Source organism: Erinaceus europaeus, chromosome 3 (assembly GCF_950295315.1).
Source record: "Erinaceus europaeus chromosome 3, mEriEur2.1, whole genome shotgun sequence".
Taxonomy (NCBI): Eukaryota; Metazoa; Chordata; class Mammalia; order Eulipotyphla; family Erinaceidae; genus Erinaceus; species Erinaceus europaeus.
The window spans coordinates 113,377,546-113,402,775 of NC_080164.1; the positions used below are offsets into that span (position 1 = coordinate 113,377,546).

Sequence of the window (25,230 nt, forward strand, 5' to 3'; positions counted from 1 at the left end):
GAGAGATTAAAATGAGCAAGTATAGGATTGATGAAGAAAAAGGTAGGGGAATGGTTAGTAAGTTATCTAATGAGATAAAGATAGGCAATGTGCAGGTGATAAATGTTATGGGATGATTTTTCCTCCACAGTTTTTTAAAAATTTCTTTATTGGGGAATTAATGTTTTAAATTCAACAGTAAATACAATAGTTTGTACATGCATAACATTCCCCAGTTCCCCAATAGGTCCTCTGTCATCCTTCTTGGACCTGTATTCTCCCCACCCTCTCCACAAGTTTTTGAAGAATAAGCTGGAAGCTTGAATAAATGCCTCCAACTCTTAACCTGTAACTGTAGAGGACAGGTCTGTAACATGACCTCAGCTTCTCCCTCTGTCTGGAGAACTATGCCTCATGGAGTTACTGTGCAGGTTAAAGGAAGAAATGTAAAGGAATACCTTGATACATAGTAGGTACTCAACTCTTAGTGGAGCTTGAATTGGAGAACCCTTTGGTCTTTTCACTTTTTGGCTTTTTTTTTTTTTTTTTTTGCTACATTCACATCTTTGATATGTCAACACAAAATTTCTATTACTGTCTCTTATCGTAACTGTTCTTAGACCTCTCTGTAAGTTTTTCTATTTTCTTAAAAAAGCATGTCATGGGTAGGGGTGACAGAAGAATAATGTTTATGCGAAGAGACTCATGCCTGAGGCTCCAAGGTCTCAGGCTCAATTCCCTACACCACCATAAGCTCTGGTAAAAATAAAATAAAATAAAATAAAATAAAAATAGAATAGTGTGTCAGGATGATTGGGTGTGCACAGGACCCAGGTTCAAGCCTCTGCCCCCCACCTGCAGGGAGAAAGTTTCACAAGCTCTGAAGCAGGGATGCAGGTATCTCTTTTTCTCTCCCTCTCTATTATCCCCTTCCCTCTTGATTTCTCTCTGTCTCTGTGCAATAAAAAATATAAAGAAAACCATGTCAGTAATTCTCAGATAGTTAGGACAACCTCTGTTGTTCTAACATTCAGGTGTTGTCCCTGGTGCTAGAGACACAATTCTTGTGCCAAGACTTTATGACAGAAAGCAATAATAAAGAAAAGCTACCATGGCCCCAGCTCAGAAAGTTGCTGTGGGATTAAATGAAAAGCTGGGGCCTATTATTACTTGCACTGATTGATGGATTGGGGAGTAAAGGAGCAGAGGTAATTTGTCTGGCTGGAAGCACATAGATGCCATAGTGGTAGATCCAGGGTTTTGATTTAAATCTTAAACCTCCATTCTTAATCTATCAAGATGAAGCCCCTGCCTAGATATTGTTTTTGCTATAAGTGGTGACCAGTTGCTATTTGAATAAGCCTAGTGTTGTTTGTAACTTTGTATATTTTTCTACTTTCCTTGGTCATGTTTTTATTTTTTTATTTGGGTGGGGTAGGAGGGGTTCTGGGGATTGAATCTAGGGCTCATATACATGAGGCATAGTGTGTTAACAGTGAGCTACCTCCCTGACCCTCCCCTTTGGAGTTTAGCACTTCCAGAGAAGTTTTTGCTCTGAAACGTGTCTGCTGTCAGAACACAGAACTGTTGGTCACACTTCAGGCTATTGGAAGGGTGCCTTGTATTGGTCTTTTAGGACGGCCATCACAAAGTACCACACACTAGGTGGATTAAACAACAGAACTCTTATTTCTCACAGTTATGGAAGCTAGAAGTCCAAGATCAAGGTGTTGGTGGATTTGGTTTCTCCTGAGGCCACTGTCCCTGACTTAGAGAAAAAGGCCTTCTTGCTGTGTCTTCACAAGATTGTCCTCTGCATGTTCATCTCTGCTGTGTACCAGTACCCTCATTTCCCCCTTCTTATGAGTATAGCATTTTTTTTTTTCCCTCTCTTTTCTTAGAAAGTTATCTCCACAGCACCAAAGCTTCCTTCAATGTGGTGGGGGCCATACTCAAACCTGGATCAAGTACATGGCAAAATGGCAAATTGTTCAAGTGTGCTATTTTACCAACCCAAGTCATTCACTTTTTTTTTTTTTAAATATAATGTATTTTGACTTTTTTTTTAATTTGTCTATTTATTAGAAATATAGGAGGAGAGAGAAAGAACCAGACATCATTCTGGTACATGTGTTGCCAGGAATTGAACTCAGGACCTAATGCTTGAGAGTCCAATGCTTTACCTACTATGCCATCTCCCAGACCACACATTCACTTTTTAAAGTGCATAAATCCAAACATAGTTCACTCAGAGGATTGGGTTAGGAGCTTCAACACATGGATTTTGGAAGAAACACAGTTTAACTCACACTAGTAATAAAATACCAGTATTTTTCCATCATGAGAACATGGAATCATAGTCTATTAATACTTAAATAAAATGTTAAAACCTCACACCCATAAGAAATACATTTCTAGTATTAACAATGGTTGGCTGAAAATTGTATCTAAGTCTTTTTTTTTTTTCCTTCTTTTTTCCCTAAGACTGAGTCTTACTAGTGTACTATACTAGCTTTGGGACTTGCCACTTGAAGCTTGGCCAGTTAGTGTGGGGAATTGAACCTGGAACTTTGGAGCTGCCTGGTAGGACAGTCTTTTTGCATAGCCACTATGCTATCATCCCCTGCGCATTTTGTTCACTAAGTGAGCTGTTTTGCCAGCCCTCCATGATCTCTTATTGATTTCACAGCTTGCCTTCCAGCTTTCTGCCTTGTAATTGCTCCTTTCTGCCACCTTCTTTCTGATGCAGGCACTTAGACCTCTCTCAGGGTGTTTCATCCAGGAAGCTTAGTTTGCGATGAAAGTAATAGCTACACTGGGTCTCAGTGTTTTGGACTTTCCATGCAATAATTTCATTTAACCTGCACAATAGTGCTATGAGGTAGGGGATATTATCCTCATTTTATAGGTGAGGAAATTGAGCCCTACAGGGATTAATTAAGTAACTTTAAACCCAGACAGCACTGATGCCTTCAGCTGTACTCTTGCCAGACCTTTGCAAGGAGGAATTTATTGGAATGTGAATGATTTACATAGGATAAGCATGATTTTTTTCCATCTTATAAAATCATCATAAGCATTACTTTGTAAGAGCACAATTAATAACTCATATGAATATATCTGGGTCTTAGAGTATTGGTACATCACAGATTCCCTGGACATCTCTTTAACTCAAATAGGGCCAAGACTTAACATCTAATTTTACTTCTATATAAGCATCATTGAGCTTAAGTGTGTTCTACGTTGTATTATTGAAAACTTTCAGTTAATACTTTTTGTTTTTGAACAGTGGGCTACAATACGAATTGAAAAAGGAGCCCCAAAGGAGTCAGTTCTTAAAAACTCTGCTTCTGTTGGTAAGTCTTCCTTTTGATTATGATTGTCAACATTTCCAGACTGAAATGATTTACTTCTATATGATTTGAACTTGAAATGCACTGAGTAGTCCATTCTACAGAGCAACATTACTCATAATTCTGCCCTTTATGCAAAAAATGGCAACTGCCTGCATTTTGAATGAGTTTTTACTGTATATGTGACAAGATGCACTCACTGATCTATGTCTCTTCATTGGATGTTTCTAAAGTCAGTCTTGTTGGTTACCGGTGGTTTTAAAGATGCAGGCAGTGGTTTTTAAAAAGAGGCAAATGGGAATCAAAGCTGTTACTGAAGTTTCATTAGCACATTGTTATGACTTGTGGTTTTCAAAGTATGGTCCTCAGAATACTTTTTTCTTACTAAAGTGAATTAGTGATTTGTGAATTAAAAACAAGCAAATATATATGGAAAACTGGGAAATGTTATGCATGTACAAACTATTGTATTTACTGTCGAATGTAAAACATTAATTATCCAATAAAGAAATTAAAACAAACAAACTCACAACTCCCGCATGTAATAAGACTTGGAGTTACCACTACTACTCCTTCCTTTTAGATATTACTACATAGTAACACAGGCTCAGTAAAACCCTGCAGTGAACAAGATTTTGTTAAAGACAGTTGAGAAATCTACCCAACTAGCTAGCTGCCTGCTTCTGTTTGCCTCTGTCTTTATCTCAGCAAGACCTTTCATGGTAAGCATCTTTAAAATTGTTTAAAAGACCAAATCCACAGAGAAGTGAATTCTCTGGGAGCAATGGCTGTGGAATTAGGGAGAAATAAGCCACTCTATTTAATTAAAAATTAGACAGACTTAATGTGCTTGTTTTATTTTTCTGAGAATTATAGAAATTCTGTGTTATAGTTCATTTTGGAAATAACAGTATTAGAATGAAAATATCTACATATTTTTGTATCATACACACACATTGTAATTGTAAGATGGCAGTAGCAATTATAATTGTTTCCTTTTCCTTTATTTATTTTTTTCTTTCTCCAGAGCACTGCTCAGCTCTGACTTTGGTAGTGTTGAGGATGGGACTTGGGATCTCAGGAGTCTCAGACATGAGAGTTATTTGCATAACTTGTGCTATCTCCTGGAGCCAATTATATTTGTATTTAAAAAAATTTCTTCTTCTTTTGGGGGTTGTATTGTTAAATGGGAAACTGGGGAATGTTATGCATGTACAAACTATTGTAATAAATTTTTAAAAATTTCTTCAATAATATTTTATTTATGTATTTTGGATAGAGATAGAAATTGAGATAGATAGAGAATGGGAAAGCTATCGGGGGAGGGGGTGGGATATGGAGATTGGGCGGTGGGAATTGTGTGGAGTTGTACCCCTCCTACCCTATGGTTTTGTTAATTAATCCTTTCTTTAATAAAAAAAAAAAAAAAAAAAAGAAATTGAGATAGATAGATAGATAGATAGATAGAGAGAGAGAGATAGACATCTGCAGCTTTGCTTCACTGCTTATGAAGCTTCTCCTTTGCAAGTGGGGACTGGGGACTTGAACCCAGGCACTTGTGCACAGTAATGTGTGTGCTGGACCAGGTGTCCCACTGTCTGGCGTCCTATACTTATAGTTTATGTTCAGATGATTAAGGTAGCTAGTAGAGCTTCATGATGCATATTCTTAGATACCACAGTGTTGTTAAAATTCGGAGGCTCTAGCTGGCCGGGCTAGCTTCACGGGTGGGTAACAGAGACGACCAGAGATATATGGCTGGGCAGGGAAGCTGTATTTCTTTATTCAGGAACAACGATTCATAAACTAAACCAAACTAATCACCAAACAGAACTCTGCTGCCTCTTTCCCCCGCAACGGCGCCAAGCACTCTCTAACTCTGCAACTCTGGAACTCCCGAACTCGAACTCTGGCACTCTGGAACCCTCTCGGGGTTCTTTTGGGCGGGGCCAAGCGGGCTGCGAAATTAGCAGGACTGATCCAATTTTCTTGGCGGGGGAGCGCTAGAACAACCCAATGTAAAGCATACAACACCACAGTACTTAAGTATCTGTAACATTTTTCTAAGATGGGATATTTTTTAAAATTTACTTATTAAATAATAAAGATAGGAGAGAGAGAGAGAGAGAGAGAAACTGGACATCAGAGGACTGGACATCACATTGGTACATGTGCTGCCAGGGATTAAACTCAGGACCTCATGCTTGAGAATTCAATGCCTTATCCACTGCACCACCTCCTAGACCACAAGATGGGATATTTTTGACTGAACTTGATAATTTATTTAGGAGGTGCCAGTTATGGAACCTGGGTCCTCATACATGAGGAGCAGCCTGTGTTCTGACACTGGGCTAAGTCATGGTCTCTTAATTCTCTTTTCATTGTCAGGTACCTTCTCACTCATACAGCCGATTGACTTTTTAATTTTCCTTAAAATTTTTGTATTACCTTTATTTATTTATTGGTTAGAGACAGCTAGAAATCGAGAGGGAAGGGGGGTGATAGAGAGGGAGAGAGACAGGAAGACACCTGTAACACTGCTTCAACACTTGGAAAGCTTTCCTCCTGCAGCTGGGACCAGGGGCTCAAACCCAGGTCCTTGCCCATTGTAACATACACTCAACCATGTGCTCTACCACCCAGCCCTGACTTTTTTTTTCTTCAATTTTCCTGCATTTAGTTGTTTTTGGTTGTCACTGGGACTTCCCTGCTTTACTATTTTAGATGGAAGAACAGAGACAGATGGATAGAGGGACAGAGGGAAAAACACCACAGCACTGAAGCACCTCCAATGTAGTGGGGGCTGGACACAGACCTGGGTCGTGTGCAGGACACAGCAGTCACTGTGCCAGCTTCTGGGGTTGTTCCTCTTCTTTCTTTAATTTTTTTAAGTCTGACTTCTTTTTTATTTTATTGATTTATTTGTTATTGGATAGAGACAGAGAAATTGAGAAGGGAGGGGAAAATAGAGAGGGAGAGAGACAGCGTGACACTTGCAGCTCTACTTCACCACTCATGAAGCTTTCCCCCAGCAGGTGGAGTTCAGGGTCTTGAACCTGGGTCCTTGCATGCTGTAATGTGAACACTTAACCAGGTGCACACCGCCTGGTGCCTTCCTCTTTTTTTTGTAACGTGTGCCACTATGACTTATGGAGAGAACAAATTTTGTTGGCTGTGTTTGGTGAGACTTCGGTTAAAAGAACACAAGGTGGGAGTCGGGTGGTAGTGCAGCGGGTTAAGCACATGTGGTATGAAGCGCAAAGGCCAGCATAATGATCCCGGTTCGAGCCCCCAGCTCCCCACCTGCAGGGGAGTCGCTTCACAAGTTGTGAAGCAGGTCTGCAGGTGTCTTTCTCTTCCCCTCTCTGTCTTCCCCTCCTCTCTCCATTTCTCTCTGTCCTAGCTAACAATGAAGACATCAATAACAACAATAATAACTACAACAACAATAAGAAACAAGGGCAGCAAAAGGGAAAGTAAATAAAATATTTTTTAAAAAGAACACAAGGTGCTCTAATTTGTAAGTTCTTCTTCTAGCGTTTGCCCTTCTTCCGTAGCCAGTCAACAGCGTCAGGTTGAGCCTGATGTAAAGTTTCGAGACCTCCTTTGAATCTGGAGAGGTGGCAGTCGTTGACTATGTGGGTCATAGTCTGTCTGTAGCCACAGGAGCAGTTTGGGTCGTCTCTGGCTCCCCAGCGATGGAACATAGCGGCGCACTGGCCGTGGCCTGTTCGATAGCGATTGAGGAGGGCCCAATCATAACGTGCTAGGTCAAAGCCGGGCTGATGCTTGCAGGGGTCTGTGATGAGGTGTTTGCTCTTTACCTCAGCTGACTGCCAACTCTGTTTCCAAGAGACTGGAACAGAGAAGTTCAGTGTAGGCATAGGGGACCAGATTGGGTGAGGAGACGTCAAGCGTTGGACAGGGTGGGCGAAGATATCTGTGTATATTGGCAGGTCCGGTCGAGTGTAGACGTGGGAAATGAACTTAGATGATGATGCATCCCGACGAATATCTGGCGGGGCGATGTTGCTAAGAACTGGCAGCCATGGAACCGGGGTGGAACGGATGGTTCCAGAAATTATCCTCATGGAGGAATATAATTTGGAATCGACCAAGTGGACATGGGGGCTACGGAACCATACTGGGGCACAATATTCTGCAGTGGAATAGCATAATGCCAGAGATGATGATCGTAGTGTGGAAGCGTTCGCGCCCCATGAGGAGCTGGCCAGTCTTGCAATGATGTGATTCCTCGCGCCCACCTTTGCTGCAGTTTTTATGAGATGTTCGTGAAATGACAGAGTGCGATCGAGAGTAACACCAAGATAGACTGGCTGGGCTTCATGCCGGATTCTCGTATCATCAAGCTGCACATTAAGGTCACGCGAGGCTGAGGCATGGTGTAGATGGAAAACAGATGATACTGTTTTAGCAGTGCTAGGGATTAGTCGCCATTTTTTACAGTAATCAGATATCAGAGACATGTCTTTCGTGAGTGTTTCCTCGAGGAGGTCGAACTTGGATGCCTGAATTGCACAGCCGATGTCATCGGCGTAGATGAACTTCCTTGAAGAAGTTTCTGGGAGGTCATTGATGTAAATATTAAATAGCGTAGGAGCCAGAACAGAGCCCTGGGGGAGGCCACTTGAGACAAGTCTCCATCTGCTAGACTTGTCACCCAGATGCACCCGGAATCTTTTGTTTTGGAGAAGAAACGATATTGTAAGTTAAAAGGATTGAAAAATCACTAGATGAGGGTGTTTAGTAGCATTCATCCATTCATTCATTCATTTATTTCATTTTATCCCTATGTAAGATGTAAAAATCCTTGATACATTCTTTTGTCATCTATCTATCACTTATATTTTGCCTTTGTCTTTTTCACGACACCTCCAGAAAGTAGAAGTGAACAAGAGGAGAACATAGAAATCTTAGTGGCATCAAATTTGACTGACACCTGTAAGCATTTGTCATATTTTATCCAGAGGATCTACCTTTGCTTTTAGCCTGTCACACTGGGAATTGAAGCTTGCGGCTATCGAGCATCTGCTGTCTGAAAGGTTGATGGAGGAACTGGGATTATAACTCAGTCCCCAGGGAGAGGCAGTCACTGGCAACGCCTGTGAGAAATGCTCACACAGGCATGTAACTAGAGAACTGTGTGGGTCTGATTTAGCTGCTGATGGGGTGCTGCTTTTATCTGTTAGTCCCATAGCCCTGCATGCCCTGTACCTCCACACCCATTCTGACTGACACCTGCTTGGGAGCTCTGACACAGGCCAGGCGGGGTGAGTGCTCTGTTGCTCCATCGGGATGTTTGAAGTCAGCAGGAGGTCACAGTCAAGTCCCTGGCAGGCTGGCCTAGGATGATGAAACACCCTGACACTTCTTGCTGGCTGGTGCAACCTTCTGCCTATGAAGCATCATGTCTGGGTGCTGAGCTGGCTATAGTATCCCCAAGGGTCTGAGGCAGGACATGGACCCCAGGGAAGGCAGCTGGGACAGCTCAAGGGGAAATATAGTTGTATTTATTTTATTTAACACCGAAAAAAATTTCTTCTGCTCTTTTACTTAAACACTTTCTTTTCTTTTTTTTTTTTAATTCGTTATTGGGGGATTAATGTTTTACATCTGACAGTAAATACAGTAGTTTGCACATGCATAAAATTTCTCAGTTTTACACATATAGATTCTTACTTGATTCAATCACTTTTTTAAAATTTATTCCCTTTTGTTGCCCTTGTTGTTTTATTGTTGTAGTTATTATTGTTGTTGTCATCGTTGTTGGATAGGACAGAGTGAAATTGAGAGAGGAGGGGAAGACAGAGGGGGAGAGAAAGATAGACACCTGCAGACCTGCTTCACCGCCTGTGAAGCGACTCCCCTGCAGGTGGGGAGCCGGGGTTCGAACCGGGATCCTTATGCCGGTCCTTGTGCTTTGCGCCACCTGTGCTTAACCCGCTGCGCTAGAGCCTGACTCCCAATCACTTTTTTTTTTAATGAGCTGAGGAGCACTCTAGTAAAAGGCTTTCTTTTTTTGACTTATTTTTTCTTTTTCTTTTTTGCCTCCAGGGTTGTCACTGGGGTTCAGTGTCTGCACTATATATCTGCTGCTCCTGGAGGCTATTTTTCCATTTTGTTGCCATTGTTATGGCTACTGCTGCTGTTGTTGGATAGGACAGAGAGAAGTCAAGAAAGGAGGGGAAGACAGAGAGGCGGGGAAGGCAGGAGAGAAAGCTAGACACCTGCAGACTTGCTCCACCACTTGTGAAGCGACCTCACCCCTGCAGGCAGGGAGCTGGGGACTCTAACGGGGATCCTTTACCATGTGCACTTCAGCTGCTGCGCTACTGCCCTGTCCCCGAAAATTTGTTTTTTGAGAGATTTTCTAAGTCTTCCTCTCTAGTTAAATCCCTCCTGCAATTTCTCCTGTGCTTTTACTGAATCAGCCCACTGAAAACTGAACCTAGGCAAAAATTGTCATTCCTGACTAGAGAAGTCTCTTCTGTGTTACTGCCATTTTCTATTAAAAGCAGTGTGTTGGCTAGAAGGTGGTGTAGTGATTACAGCCTTGTGCTCAAAAGTCTGAAGTTCTAATTCTATTCCCAACACCACATATGCTATGATGGCACTCTGGTTCTTCTCTCTCTCTGATAATAATCTCTCTCATAGTCTTAAGCAAACCAACATATCTGAGTGCCTGCATTCAGCTATGACTATAGATAAGATCTCTTAAAGAAGCTTTGTTATTGACCTGTCAAAATAGCTTACTTGGATAGTATGTCACTTGGGTTTGGACCCATTGAAGAAAACTTTGGTACTTTAGTCTGTCCCTTTCACCCTTGAAAAATTCAGCTTAGAAGGGGGGGAAAAAGCTTTCTTATTGTGCCTTCCTCTTTTGGGCTTAAGGATTTTTCTTTATCATTAATAAATTGCCAACAATCAATCTTTTCACCTTCTTCAAGTAGCTATGTTATAGTGAACATTCACTGTCAGTGGGACTGTAGAGGTAACCGCCCCAACCCCAGTTTTTGTTTGCAGTAAGCTGATGTGCTAGAAGACTATAAATCAAGGCAAGGGAAGAGCAGTGGCTTGTTTGTATCAGTGTGCAGTTTCATTCCACCCTAGCAAGAAAGGTCCTCTTGGGCCCTTGGATGTGGTCTCAGTGCGATTGTAGCAACTTTCCCTTTACTCTGCTGTGAAGACCACAAGAGACCATTTGGCTATTAGAAGCCACCATCCTCCCCCTTGCTGGACCCATTCCTGTCATGTGAATTAGCCAGGCATTCTGATAGTAATGTTGTGAATGTTATTAATGATGTCATTTTCATCACCCGAGGTTAATTCCACTCTAATGGCATTAGGATACTAGGTAAGACATTTGGAATGATTACCAAAGGTCACCAGGAAGGAATAAAGGCCCAGGGAGTGAGTTACCATCAGTACAAATAAAGAGAGGCAGTGGCTCAGTCCCTTCCCAGTGTGCAGTGTCGGCCTGCACGGAGGGGCACTTGCCTCCTGCCTGCCCCAGATCTCTTTGGCGCCCTGCTCTGCAGCACTGCCTGTGACTGGCATGATCACAAATTATGCGAGACTCAGGGACACCTGGCTTGCTGTCCTTGATCCCCAGGCTTTTCTAATATATTTTTCATCACTTTATTGAGAAGTTGGTTTACAGGATCTCTATCACCACATCTCGGGGAAGGTTTAGTTTAGTGACCAGTGGCCAAGGACTTGATGAGTCATGACTAATAAAGTGCCCTCTAAGGCTCCCTGACAGAAGTAGTCCTGGAGAGCTTCTGGCCTGGTGAACATATGCTTGTACTGGGGTGAGGGGGCTATTGCCTGGACACCAGGGCTCTGTGTCCCCTCCCTATACTGGGTCCTCTGCATCACCTCCATCAAGCTCTTGCTGAATTTCATGCTTTTATAGCCTCCTGGTCATCCAGGTGAGCAAAATGTTCCTCTGAGTTCTATGAGCTGCTCTAAGACCTCAGTTAAACCCAGAGAGGTGTTTTTTTTTTTTTTTTTAAATTTTATTTATTATTGACTAGAGACCTAGAGAAATTGAGAGGGACTGAGGAGATAGAGAGGGAGAGAGACACCTGCAGCTCTGCTTTACCACTTGTGAAGCTTTCCCCCTGTAGGTGGGGACCCCAGGGTCTTGAACCTGAACCCTTGTGCATAGTAATGTGTATACTTAACCAGGGGTGCCACCACCTGGCCCCCAGGAGTGTTTTTGATCCTCTGCTCTGTGTAGCTGGCTGTGCAGAAGCCACGGGATGGCTTGGCCCTGTGACTGATCTAGGACAGACTCAGGTTTGCTCTCACACCATCTTCCAGTTGTCAGAATTGAGTGGGACTCTAAGGCACTGCTACTGCCTTAGAATTGGCAGTGGGGACCTCCCCTATTGCCATAGGAGTAAGTAATCAGGAATGTTAATACTGACTACTTAAATCCTTCTGTTTTAAAAATTACATCTCCACAAAATGCATCTTGCACACCTCATCCTCCACCAAACTATCACCCTCCTCTACCATAGAGCACTGCCCCCCCTGAGCCTCACATGACCTGCCTGCCCTTCTCCTCAGTCTGCTGTGAAAGACTACAGTCCATTAATCTCCTTGCATCTTAATATAGCTCTGTAGGAAGCAAAAGTTTTCTTTGTGCTGATTTGCTTAAAATTCTAAGACTACTAATTTTTTTAAAATGTGTTAACACAAAAAAAGAAAACTAGCATGACTCATGCTACATGCCATGCCAGGTATCAAATTCAGGATGTGCTTGGAATATGATGGCAGAGAACCTTGTGGGGGTTGTATTGTTATGTGGAAAACTGGGAAATGTTATGCATGTACAAACTATTGTATTTACTGTTGACTTTAAACCATTAATCCCCCCAATAAAGAAATTAAAAAAAAATTCAGGACCTGTTAAGTCTGTCATCTAGCTACTGTGCAAGTCCGTCATCTAGCTACTGTGCCGCCTCTGGCCTTAGGCATCTACATTCTTTTATTTTTTCTTTTGCCTCCAGGGTTATTGCTGGGGCTCAGTGCCTGCACCATGAATCCACTGCTCCTGGAGGCCATTTTTTTTCCTCTTTTGTTGCCCTTGTTGTGGTTATTATTGTTATTGTTGATGTTGCTCGTTGTTGGATAGGACAGAGAGAAATAGAGAGAGGAGGGGAAGACAGAGAGGGGGAGCAAAAGACAGACACCTGCAGACCTGCTTCACTGCATGTGAAATGACTCCCCTACAGGTGGGGACGTCCCCCGAGGGCTCAAACTGGGATCCTTATGCTGGTCCTTGCACTTTGTGCCATGTGCACTTAACCCGCTGTGCTACTGCCCGACCCCAGGTGTCTACATTCTTTCTACATTCTTAAGTGGGATATAAGGAAAACAGTTCAGCTGCTTTGTAGAACAGTTTGACAATTCATTTTTTCCCGTTTCTTTTTTTTTTTTTTTAATCTCTATTTGATCGAGACAGCTAGGATTTGAGAAGAGGGAGGAGATAGAGAAGGAGAAAGACAGAGAAACACCTGCACCCTGCTTCACCACTTATAAAGCTTTCCCTCTGCAGGTGGGGACCGGGGGCTTGAACCTGGGTCCTTGTGCACTGTAACATGTGCACTCAACCAGGTGCGCCACCGCCTGGCCCCCAGTTTGATGGTTTGTGTAGCATAGTAGAATACCTCTTAGATTTTACCATCATACTTCAACTTGTAAGAGTTTGAACATCTCCAAACTCTCAGCTAGAGTGTCAGTATACATATTACAAATGTATATACAAATAGTGAAAAAGTGAACTGCATTATACTAGATGGCAGCCCAAGGACTGGCATAAGGATCCAATTCTGGGCTCAAACCTGCAGGGGGGTCACCTCACAAGTGGTGAAGCAGGTCTGCTGGTGTCTATCTTTCTCTCCCCCTCTCTCTTTCCCCTCCTCTCTCCATTTCTTTCTGTCCTATCCAACAACAACATCAATGGCAACAATGACAATAACAACAAGGGCAACAAAATGGGGAAAAAATGGCCTCCAGGAGTAGTGGATTCATAGTGCAGGCACCAAACCCCAGCAATAACCCTGGAGGCGAAAAAGGAAGGAAGGAAGGAAGAGAAAGGAAGAAAGGAAGGAAGAAAGAAAAAGACTTTAAGATCCCTAGTATGGGACTAAGTTTACATTTAAGAAGTTTCCCCAAGCTGCTGGGAAGTGGTGCAGTGGATAAAGCGATGGACATTCAAGCATGAGATCCCAAGTTGGATCTCTGACACTCCATATGCCAGAGGGAAGCTCTGGTTCTCTCTCTCTCTCATCAATAAATCTGTAGTATAACAGGTAATGCAGTGGAGGGAACATTAGGCTTCCAGGCATGAGGTCCTAGGTTCAATCCCCAGTATCACATGTGCAAGAGTGATGCTCTGGTTCTCTTTCATTGATTTATAAATCTTTTTTAAAAAATAAATCTTGGGTGGTGGTAGACAGCATATGGTTATGCAAAGAGACTCTCATACCTGAGGCTCCAAAGTCCCAGGTTCCATCCCCCATACCACCATAAGCCAGAGATCAGTGTTCTGGTAAAGAATTAAAAAGAAAAAATGTAAAATATTTTTTTTTAATTTTTTAAAAATTGAAAAAAAATTTATTTACTATTGGATAGAAACAGAAATTGAGAAGTGAGGTGGAGATAGAGAGGTAAATAAAGAGACAGAGAGGCTCCTGCAGCCCTGCTTCACCACTCCTGAAGCTTTCCTCCTACAGGTGGGGATCACGGACTTGAACCTGGATCCTTGAGCACTGTATTATGTGTGCTTAACCAGGTATGCCACCGCCTGGCCCCCTGAAACATTTTTATTAGTGATGTACAAAATTATAATAATAGTATGATTCCACACCATTCCCAGCACCAGAATTCTGTGTCCCTATCCCCCATAAGAGAAACTGCAATAGTTCTCCCAAGGTAAAATAAAAAAAATTAAGCTCCCTCTAAAAAAGATTTTGAATAGTAGAGACATTACTTAATAAATTATGGTTATTAGTATTATTTTTATATTTTATTTTATTTTATTAATTCCAGGGTTCTTGCTAAGGTTCAGTGCCTATACTAAGATTCCACTGCTCCTGGAAGCTATTTTTTCCCATTTTGTTGCCCTTGTTGTTATTGTCATTGTTGCCATTGATGTTGTTGTTGGATAGGACAGAGAGAAATTGAGAGAGATGGGGAGACAGAAAGGAGCAGAGAAAGATAGACACCTGCAGACCTGCCTCACCGCCTGTGAAGCTACCCCCCCCCCCCCCTTGCAGGTGGGGAACCAGGGGCTCGAACCGAGATCCTTACTCCAGTCATTGTGCTTTGCACCATGTGCACTTAACCCGCTGCACTACTGCCTGACCCCCAGTTATTAATATTATTAACCTATTAATGCTGTTAGTGCTTGGGAGGGTAATTAATCTGGGGAAGCAATGACATCCCCCAGCCAGGTACCAATTTTCTACTCATGTACAACTAGTTCCATAAGACTATAAGAGCTCTTCCTGCATGATTAGTGCTTAACCCTCTATACTTCCACCTAACCCCCGCCCCTAAAATATTTCAATCTCAAGTCGTCTGCAGCCTTTAGAGGAAATAACTCTATGAAGAATATTTCACATTGTAATCAAAGATAACAGAAATGGCAAACCATAGGCTGACATTTTAATTGAATAGATGATTTATTTGACAGGGTTTCATGGGTGCTTGTGTTGGAGCTTCTGACTTGGTTAGTTCTGTCTAAATCAACAAAGTTAACATGGACTGTCAGCCAGAGAATAGGCCAACAGTTTATTGAATGAAATGTGGAAATGTTAGTTGCTAAACTTAGAAATGCTTGCTTGCTATTCTAAGTGCCTGGTAGTTTCTTTGCAGTGTTGATTGATGATTGCGATGTTCATACCTCCACTCCTGATAATGCTTCGAAGTAGGGATGGGTACATGGCTAATGCTCTTTTTTGTGTTTGTATTAAGAGTTTTAAAGATACTGGAGAACTACTAGCATATATACTGATGAAGAAAAGTAGTAGGTCTCATCCAATTTTCTCAATAGAATAAAAATTAGTCTCTGCTACTCCTGGCTGGGTGCGGAGGGTGGTCCTGGAGGGGCTGCAGCCATTTCATTGTAACCCTAATACTACTTCTGGCTTTATACTTTTAGTCTTGATGACTAAGAGACAGAAAATTACTTTGAACTTAAAAAACAATTTATTCCTCACAGTAGATATATAAATGATGTAGAAAAAAGAAAACGAAGATATCTTTGTATCAGTAAAGCTTTTCCTGAATAACAGGATTAACACATCTCTTTACTGTTACCCCTCCTGTGACCCAGGCCACCATCGGTAGTTCACAAAGTCTTTGTCACTGCTTTGGGATCCAAAGATGGCTCCCTTAACAGTCCTGCAGACATTTCTCCATGCCTCTGATCTGGAGCTGACTTTCCAATCAGTCCCCATCACACTCCTGAACTGGAGAGTTGGGATTCTCACATAGAGGACCATTCAGTGAAAAGAGGGGAGCCTGCTGAGTAAGTGGGTTTTAGGATAGATTTTTGTTGCATTATTTGAGGTCATATTGATGACTGGCATAATTAAAAGTGCAATATAGATGATTGAATGTTCTGTAAATCAGTCAGGTTTTATTTTAAAAGTCTTGGAAGCAGGAATAGAATTTAAAGTAGTCTTGATGGTTTTGACCAATGAGTCATCAGAGAGCAGGATGACATTCAAGATCTTTTACCTAAGGAGAACACTCTGAAATGGGCTTGGTTTCATGAAGGGGAGAGCAGGTGTAGAGTATTAGATAACTAGATAGTGAAAACAAAGGCAAAGCATGGAACTGCAAAATAATGATCAAGTGCCTGATCTGTCAGCATGTTCAGCTGTGCTACTTTGGGCCCCAAAGTCTGTACTACCATGGTCCTAAATTCTGCCCTGTGCAGTGCTCACAGTGTCTCCTGTGAGCTTTGGTTGCAGGCATAACTGTCCCTAACTTCTAGCTCTTACGTAGTTAAGACAGTGTCATCAGTACCCACTAGCACTTGAGAGTTAGGCAGTGTTAATGTCACAGAATTCCACAAACAAGATGTCTACTGCATTTGAGGGAGAAAATTTAGAAATGTCAGTGAAAGACCATTTGGGGTAGTGTTGTCTGAGAGGCTTTTTTGTTTGTTTTTGGTTGAGTTAGTGCTAAACCAGCAGTTTGGGGGTGGATTGAGATTAATTTAGGTATGGGGAGTTTCTGAACTGGGATATGAGTGGTCCTGGATAAAGTATTAGACTCTCAAGTGGATAAAGTATTAGACTCTCAAGCATGAGGTCCACAGTTTAATTCCTGGTACCACATTTGTCATCATGATACTCTGGTGTGCCTGCAAACATGCTCACTTTCTCTCTCATCAATAAATAAATATTATTTAAAATCTGTGAAAAAAAGATTTAGGGAAATGAGGGAATGGGATTGAACTTCATTTATGGAAGTACAAAGTACAAAACAGAAGAAAGGTTGGCTAAGGGGTTATGGTTAGGTGATGATGGGCCTCAGTGCAATGTACTTTTCAGGTCATGGGAAGCTCATATCTACTGCTCATCAGGGTGATTGAGATGGAATTGTGAAGACCTTTAATGTATTAACATGGGGGGGGGGTAGGTTAGATCCTCCAGTTTAGATTAGTGAGTGTAGACCAACATGATAACTCACATTAAAGTTGGCTAATTATTAGAAGGAAGAAGCCATCCCACTTTCTTCCTGACCCATGAAAGGTGGAATAGATTGACCTAGACCGAAGAAAAAGAAATTTAGTCATATGAGGGAAATAACTTCTTGTTAGGGAAACAAACAAACAAACAAACAACCCCCCCCCCCCAGCAGGGGTAGATAGCATAATGGTTATGCAAAGAGATTCCCTTGCCTGAAGCTCCCTGGTTCAATCCCTTATAGCACCATAAGCCAGAACTAAGTAGTGCTCTGGTAAGAAGAAAGAAAGAAGGAAGGAAAGAAAAGAAAAAAACAAAACCAGAAAGCTGGACCAAACTATTTGGTAATTGATATCAAGTATGTGTGCTACCAGGCATCAGACTTGGGCCCTCATGCTTGTGAGTCCAATGCTTTATCCACCGCACCACCTTCTGGACTGATGAACCAAGATTAAAGAATGGGCAGAAAGTACAGATGCTTTCCAATCTATAATGGGTTCAGCTTACGGTGTTTTGATTTTATGACGGGGTGAAATGACACACACCCAGCAGAGAGAGCACACTTTTGAGTTTTGATAGTTCCCAGGTTGCTACTTCACTGTGTCAAAGCCCCGTGGTCATGCGGAAATACACAGACTCTGTACACTGCTGTCCTCTCCCAATTCAATGAGTTACAGGAGATAGACCCTTACTATAAAATAGGGTTTGTGTTAGATGATTTTGCCCAACTGTAGGCTAACCCATGTGCTTTCAACGTGTATAAGATAGGTTAAGCGGGCTGGGGAGATAACAGCATAATAGTTTTGCAATAAGACTTTGATGGCTGGGGTTCTGAGGCCCCAGGTTCAATCCCCAGTACCACCATAAACCAGAGCTGAATAGTGCTCTGGTTTCTCTTTCTGTATCTTTTCCTCTGTGTCTCTCTCCTTAATTATATAAATACTTTTTTAAAATGTAGGTTAAGCAAAGTTACGATATTTGATAGATGGGGTGCATTAAATGTATTGTCAGCATAAGATATTTTTAATTTACTATTTTTTGTATTTATTTTCCCTTTTATTGCCCTTGTTTTTTATTATTGTTGTTATTGATGTCATCATTGTTGGATAGGACAGAAAGAAATGGAGAGAGGAGGGGAAGACAGAGGGGGAGAGAAAGATAAGACACCTGCAGCTCTGCTTCACTGCCTGTGAAGTGACTCCCCTGTAGGTGGGGAGCTGGGGCCTCGAACCTGATCCTTATGCTGGTCCTTGTGCTTTGCACGACATACACTTAACCCGCTGAGCTACTGCCCGACTCCTTCAACTTATTTTTTAAATGTGGTCCTGGGACTTCACATATACATGATCCCACTACTCAGTGCCTTTCCCTGGCTAATTTTCTCATTTGTCTGTCTTAGGGAGAAAGGGAAGGCGAGGAGACCGATAGAGGAGAGACACCTGAGCACTGCTCCACTATCTTTTTCTTTTTTCTATTTCTTTCTTTATTTAAATTTCTTTATTGGGGAATTAATGTTTTTATATTTTTAAATTTTTTTTATTTATAAAAAATCTACTATCTTATTTATTTGATAGAGACAGTGATAACTTGATAGGGAAGGGACAGATAGAGATAGAGGAAAGAGAGACACCCGCAACACTGCCTGTTTCACTGCCTGTCAAGTTTTCCTCTTTCAGGTGGGGAATAGGGGTGTGAACTTGGATCCTTGCTCATTGTGGCATGTCTATTCTACTGAGCATGCCACTGTTTGTGGCTCCCCTGCTCCACCATCTTCAGAGCTGCTCCTGTGTTATCCATGGTGCTCCTCTGTGGTTTTAAGGGCCTTGCCTGGCATAAGGTGTATTACTGGAAAGGCCACCTCCCGGCGCTCTTATCCTGCCTTATTGGGAAGTAGCCCCACCCTGAGTGTAGACTTTGACTGCACAGTCAATAATGTCCTCCTGTTTGGCAGATTACACAAAGTGTGTTCAGAGGTGAAGTGTAGTTTCTTGTTTGCTCAGGGGCAGTAGGCTTTTTGTGAAGTTGGTCTCAGTGTGTCATGCATTTCCTTTCCTCTTCCTGTTTCTGCATGACGTTGGCAGAGACCTGCTGAAATCAGTAAAGATCCTCATTTTCAGTGACTCATGTATTCATAACAATAAGTTTGCTTGCCAGTCAGTGACCTGCCCACATGACCCCTCCCCATGGGCAGCTTGTGTGGTGCCTGCAGGCATTGTGGAATCCCAGTGTGTGATTGGGTCTCGTCACCCAATCTGGTCCCCTACGCCTACACTGAACTTCTCTGTTCCAGACTCTTGGAAACAGAGTTGGCAGTCAGCTGAGGTAAAGAGCAAACACCTCATCACAGACCCCTGCAAGCGTCAATCCGGCTTTGATCTAGCACGTTATGATTGGGCCCTCCTCAATCGCTATCGAACAGGCCATGGCCGGTGCGCAGCTATGCTCCATCGCTGGGGAGCCAGAGACGACCCAAACTGCCCCTGCGGCTACAGACAGACTATGACCCACATAGTCAACGACTGCCACCTCTCCAGATTCAAAGGAGGTCTTGAAACTTTACATCAGGCTCAACCTGACACTGTTGACTGGCTACGGAAGAAGGGCAAACGCTAGAAGAAGAAGAAGTGTGTGATGATGGCTAGCCTTTGATGCGCATGGCCTCTTAGACAAAGATCACAAGCTTGAGATTGCTGACTGATAGAGAGGTGTGTATCAGAAAACAGGTGTTTATAAATTGACTAAGATGAAAGGACTAATGTCTTTCTTGGCTTAAAAGAAAGCATATGACATTGCTTTGCCACTCTACCCTTCTTGGACAGGATAGGCCACCCACTATGCCCCTGTTGGATAAGCCTGATTTTTAATTTTTGGAGGAAAGAAATGCTATTTCATAACTGTTGTGCTATCTCCTCAACCTGAAAGAAATGCTATTTCATAAGTTTGATGTAATTTGGTCTTTTTCTTGTAATGATTTAAGACATCTCTTATAACATAGAATGAATGGAGATAGTAATTCATGGGCTCATGGAAGAACAATAAGGGAGGGGAATGAAGTCTTATGGACAGGAACAATTCTGAACAGAGGAATCATATGGAAAAAAATGGTGAGCAAAAGCATGAATGAACATAGATGAGTAGGAAGCTTAGGGGCCCAATAACTGATTTAGTTTTGTTTGTTTTTGCTTTTTACCAGAGCACTGCTCAGTTCTGGCACATGGTGGGGAACTGAACCTTTGCCTTTTGGAGCCTTAGGCATGAGAGTCTCTTAGTATAATCATTATGCAATCTACCCCTGCCTCTGACTCAGTTTGACTTCAGGATGAATGAAAATGAGTTGAAAGTAGTAGTTGAAGTGGTATATTTAGTTGGTGATGTTATTGGGGTTACATTACTCTAGCATGATTTTCTTTTTTCTTTTTTATCTTTGTTTATTTGTTGCATAGAGACAGCCAGAAATTGAAAGGGAATGGGGTGATAGGAAGAGAGACAGAGAGAGACACCTGCAGCCCTGCTTCACCACTTGCAAAGCTTTCCCTTTGCAGGTGGGAATCGGGGCCTCGAACTCAGGTGCTTGAGCACTGTAACATGTGTGTTCAACCAGGTGCACCACCATCCAGTTCTGGATGATTTTTTTTCCTTTCCTTTCTTTTCTTTTCTTTTCTTTTCTTTTCTTTTCTTTTCTTTTCTTTTCTTTTTTCTTTTCTTTTCTTTTCTTTTCTTTTCTTTCTTTCCTTCCTTCCTTCCTTCCTTCCTTCCTTTCTCTTTTTCTCCCTCCCTTCCTTCCTTTCTTTTTTTCTCCCTCCCTTCCTTCCTCCCTTCCTTCCTTCCTTCCTTCCTTCCTTCCTTCCTTCCTTCCTTCCTTCCTTCCTTCCTCTGTTTCTTTCTTTCTTTGCCTCCAGGCTTATTGCTGGGGCTCAGTGCCTGTACCATGAATCCACTGCTCCTAGAGGCCATTTTTTCTCCTTTTGTTGGCCTTGTTTTTATCTTTCTTGTGGTTATTATTATTGTTGTCATTGATGATGCTGTTATTGGACAGGACAGAGAGAAATGGAGAGAGCAGGGGAAGACAGCGGGGGTGAGAAAGAAAGACACCTGCAGACCTGCTTCACCGCTTGTGAAGCAACCTTCCTGCAGGTGGGGAGCCGGGAGCTTGACCCAGGATCCTTAGGCTGGTCCTTGCACTTTGCGCCACATTTGCTTAACGCTGCGCTACTGCCGACATCCTTTCTTTCAGCTCTGTTTTATGGTGGTTCAGGGGATTGAAACTGAGCCTTTGGAGCCTCGAGCATGAGTGTCTCTTTGCATAACCATTATGCTATCTACCCCTGTCTGATTTTTTTTTTACAGAAATAAACAAAAGGGAAAAGAAGAACACCACAGTACTGATGCTTCCCCCCCATTGAGTAGGGCCAGTCTTGTATCTGAGCTACACCTATGGCAGACCAGGTGTCTTTCCTAAAGAGCTGTCTTACTGACTCAAACTTTATGAGAACACCACTCCCACCCCACCCCACCCCCACACACGCACACACGCACACACTCTGACCAATTTTTTTTGGCCAGTGTGCTGCTCCGCTTGAACCTAGGACATCTGGTGCCTCATCTGGTGTGAAAGTCTGTTACATAACCCACTGTGCTATCTTCCAGCCAGAATATTTATTTTAAAGTCAAGCCTTAAAAAGAAATTACTTTCTTAGTTGAGAGGAATCTCAGAATCTGGAGAAGAATCTGACACCTTTGTGGAGATGGGATTACACTAGGAGAGATTGGGGAAGTCGAGAAGAAGGGATGGTAGAGGTAGAGGTAGGGGATTTAGACAGCATGAAATTGTGTACCTCAGGCCAGAAGTCAGGTTTCTCCTGACACATTTGGGAGTGCAACTTGCAGAGGGTGAACATTGAAAAACTAGTTTTAGGTTCAGCAGAATAGCTCACTTAATGTACTGCTTTGCCAAGTTTGTGGTGAAGCTTCAATCACAGGCCCCACTGCATTGAATGAAGCTTTGGTGCTGTGATCTTTATCCCTCTTCGCTCCTCTGCACCTCTGCTTGCCTCCCAGGCTCTCCCTTTCAGATAGAGACAAAAGGGGAAGAAGCAGCAGCACAGTACTGAAGTATCTGTCTTGTTCTGTGTTGTCCGTCTCCCCACCCTGTCGACCACTCTTGTAGCTCTCACTCTCAAGGTATACACCCTACCTGCTGAGCTATTTCTCCAAGTCTCTTTAGTGTTGTATCCCCCCCCAAAGAATGGAGGTGTGTCAGCTCCTTTTCAGAAATAAATACAACTCTGGGAGGTGGTGCAGTAGATAAAGTTTTGGATTCTAGACCATGAGGTCCTGAGTTCAGTCCCTGGCAGCACATGTACGAGAGTGATATCTGTTTCTCTCTCTCTCTGCTTTTCTTTCTCATGAATAAATAAATTCTTAAAAAAAAAAAAGGTTATCAGGGAGGTGGCTCAGTGGATAAGGACCTCTTAAGCAGGAGGTCCTGGATTCAGTCCCTGGCAACACATGTGCCAGAGTGATGTCTGGTTCTTTCTCTTTCTCCTCCTATCTTTCTCATTAATAAATTAAAAAAAAAAAAAGGGACTTGGATGGTAGCACAGCGGGTTAGGTGCTTGTGGTTGGTGCAAAGCACAAGGACCGGCGTAAGGATCCTGGTTGGAGCCCCGGGCTCCTTACTTGCCTGGGAGTCGCTTCACAGGCGTTGAAGCAGGTCTGCCAGTGTCTTTCTTTCCCCTTCTCTGTCTTACCCTCCTCTCTCCATTTCTCTCTGTTCTATCCAACAACAACAACATCAATGGCAACAACGATAATAACTACAACAATGAAACAAGAGTAACAAAAGGGAAAATAAAGTTAAAAAAATAAATTAGAAAAAAGCAACATAAATAAACACATCTCCTTCTTCTGTCAGCTATGCTTTTCCATGAGTGTGTACACATGTGAGGTGATTAATGAGAGTTTCAAAAGCTAGTGCAGAAATCAAGAGTTTGGGGGTAGGATTTGAAATGTAGGAGGGACACGGTATATAAAAAATGATCACAGTATAATTTCACTTGGGAGAAAATTCCCTGGGTCATGTTAAAATTTCCAACACATCTATAATAAAATCTTTTGATTTAGTAAGTTTATGATTAGATAGGATTCTAGCTCAAATAAACTAGTTCAAGTTAAGTTTCTTGAGCTGATCTCTGAGCCTCTGACTTTTGGAATATGGCCCATGGTGGTAGGTCAAGGCTGAACTTCTGTATAGAAACCTATGCTACCTACTTGTCATCTATAATGATCTTTTTCATTTCTTTTCATTTCTTTTCTTTTCCTGCCTTTTCTTTTTTCTTTTTTTAACCAGAGCACTGTTGAGCTATTGCTTATGGTGGTGTGGGGGATTAAACCTGCATGTAATAAATGAAAAATGAATTGTGAAAGGGTAGATCTCACCTTGTTTGTTTTGTACATGAGGCTTCCCACTTGCATGATTCTACCACTCCTGGCGGAACTCGGCTTTTCTTAATTGCCAGTCTAGAATGTGTGTTCTGCCCAGGTGCTTAATACTTGATTTAGGAGAAATTTTGCACTTGGAGTTGGAAAAACTAGTGCAATTTAAAAACAGGCTGTTAACTAAAGAGTCCATTCAGCCAACTTAGAGTTAATTATATCTGAGATGGTTTTAACTTCAACCTTCACTTTTTTCTGAAACAGGCTGTGCATAGCTAGTGTTATTTATGTGCCAGTGGCTTTAAAAGGCACAGGGGCACAGGGCAACTTGTGCAATTAATCTCTTGCATTAGAGTGAAAGTTATAATTTATTTTATCTAAGCATGGACTGTGTCTGGCTGACCAACACATTTGGTATAAAGACAAAGTTCAGATGCTTATGACTTTGATTTCTCAAACTGACATGATGGAAAATATTCACTCGAAACAGGTTTTTTTTAGCAATTTAAGAAATTCAGGTTGTTCTGAACAAACAGGATTGATAACTGGGGTGCCTTGATGATTAAAAACTAGTATCAAAAATGTGCCTGTGCTAGTTAAACCTGATAGGGATTTGTATCCTAAAAACTGTTCATGGATTTATGAACATTTCTTGATTCTTTTTGTGACACCTAATTTTATGATAATGCTAATTTTCATTTTGCATGCTTATCAGAGAGCCCTTATGCTATTACCTATTCTTTTATAATAGGGACAATTGTCAGCTCTCTTTTTCTTGCTTATAGTACATATGTATTTGCCTCCTGGTTTAATAAGACTTTGCGTGAACACTCAGTTCTGTGTATGGCTCCCTAATTCCTTTGCCTTAGCACTTCCTAACCCTATTACTCTGTTTTTAATATGTGTTTTTTTATTATCTTTATTTATTTATTGGATAGAGATAGCCAGAGGTCGAGAGGAAGGGGGAGACAGAGAGACACCTGCAGCCCTGCTTCACCACTTGCAAAACTTTCCCCCTGCAGGTGGGGATTGGGTGCTCAAACCTGGGTCCCTGAGCATTGTAACATGTGCACTCAACCAGGTGCACCACCATCCGGCCCCTACATGTGTTGTTTTATACACATTTTCATACTTCCCCTATACATGTGTGTAATTAAAATAATACATGGCATTTATTTGTTTTCTGTATTCAAAAATCTATAAAGATACTACCTTCCACATACAATTCTGAGTTGTCAATTCATTCCCATATATTTTTTTTTTCTTTTTTTTTTTAGAAAAATTTTTATTTATGAAAAGGAAACACTGACAAAAACCATAGGATAAGAGGGGTACAACTCCACACAGTTCCCACCACCAGAACTCTGTATCCCATCCCCTCCCCTGATAGCTTTCCTATTCTTTATCCCTCTGGGAGTATGGACCCAGGTTCATTATATCTAAGTTGGCAACTGTTGTGTTTAATTTGTTTTAACAATCAGTACAGTGGTCTATATTGTTGTTCTATCTAGTCTCTCTTTAATGAATCTTTACAGAGATTTTGCTTTGCAATCAGTGTGGCAAAATGTTCTTATTTATCTATTTGTGCCCAATTTTATGAGAATTTCCCCTGAGTATAAAGAAAGAAACTTTTAAGGTGAAATGTGGCAGGAATGAAAAAGTAGTGTTTTTAAAGAAATATAGTACCAGCAAAATGGTTATGCAAAGAGACTCATGCCTTGAGGCTCCAA

General features: G+C 41.9%; 1 protein-coding gene across 1 annotated transcript in view; it reads left to right on the forward strand.

Annotated features, from left to right (window-relative positions):
* Positions 1-25,230, forward strand: part of GPAT3 (glycerol-3-phosphate acyltransferase 3) — a 63,023-nt gene that overhangs the window by 6,927 nt on the left and 30,866 nt on the right. The window contains exon 2 of the mRNA XM_007525038.3: positions 3,269-3,335. Within this exon, the coding sequence (XP_007525100.1) occupies positions 3,269-3,335 (67 nt within the window). The remainder of the gene's footprint in view (positions 1-3,268; positions 3,336-25,230) is intronic.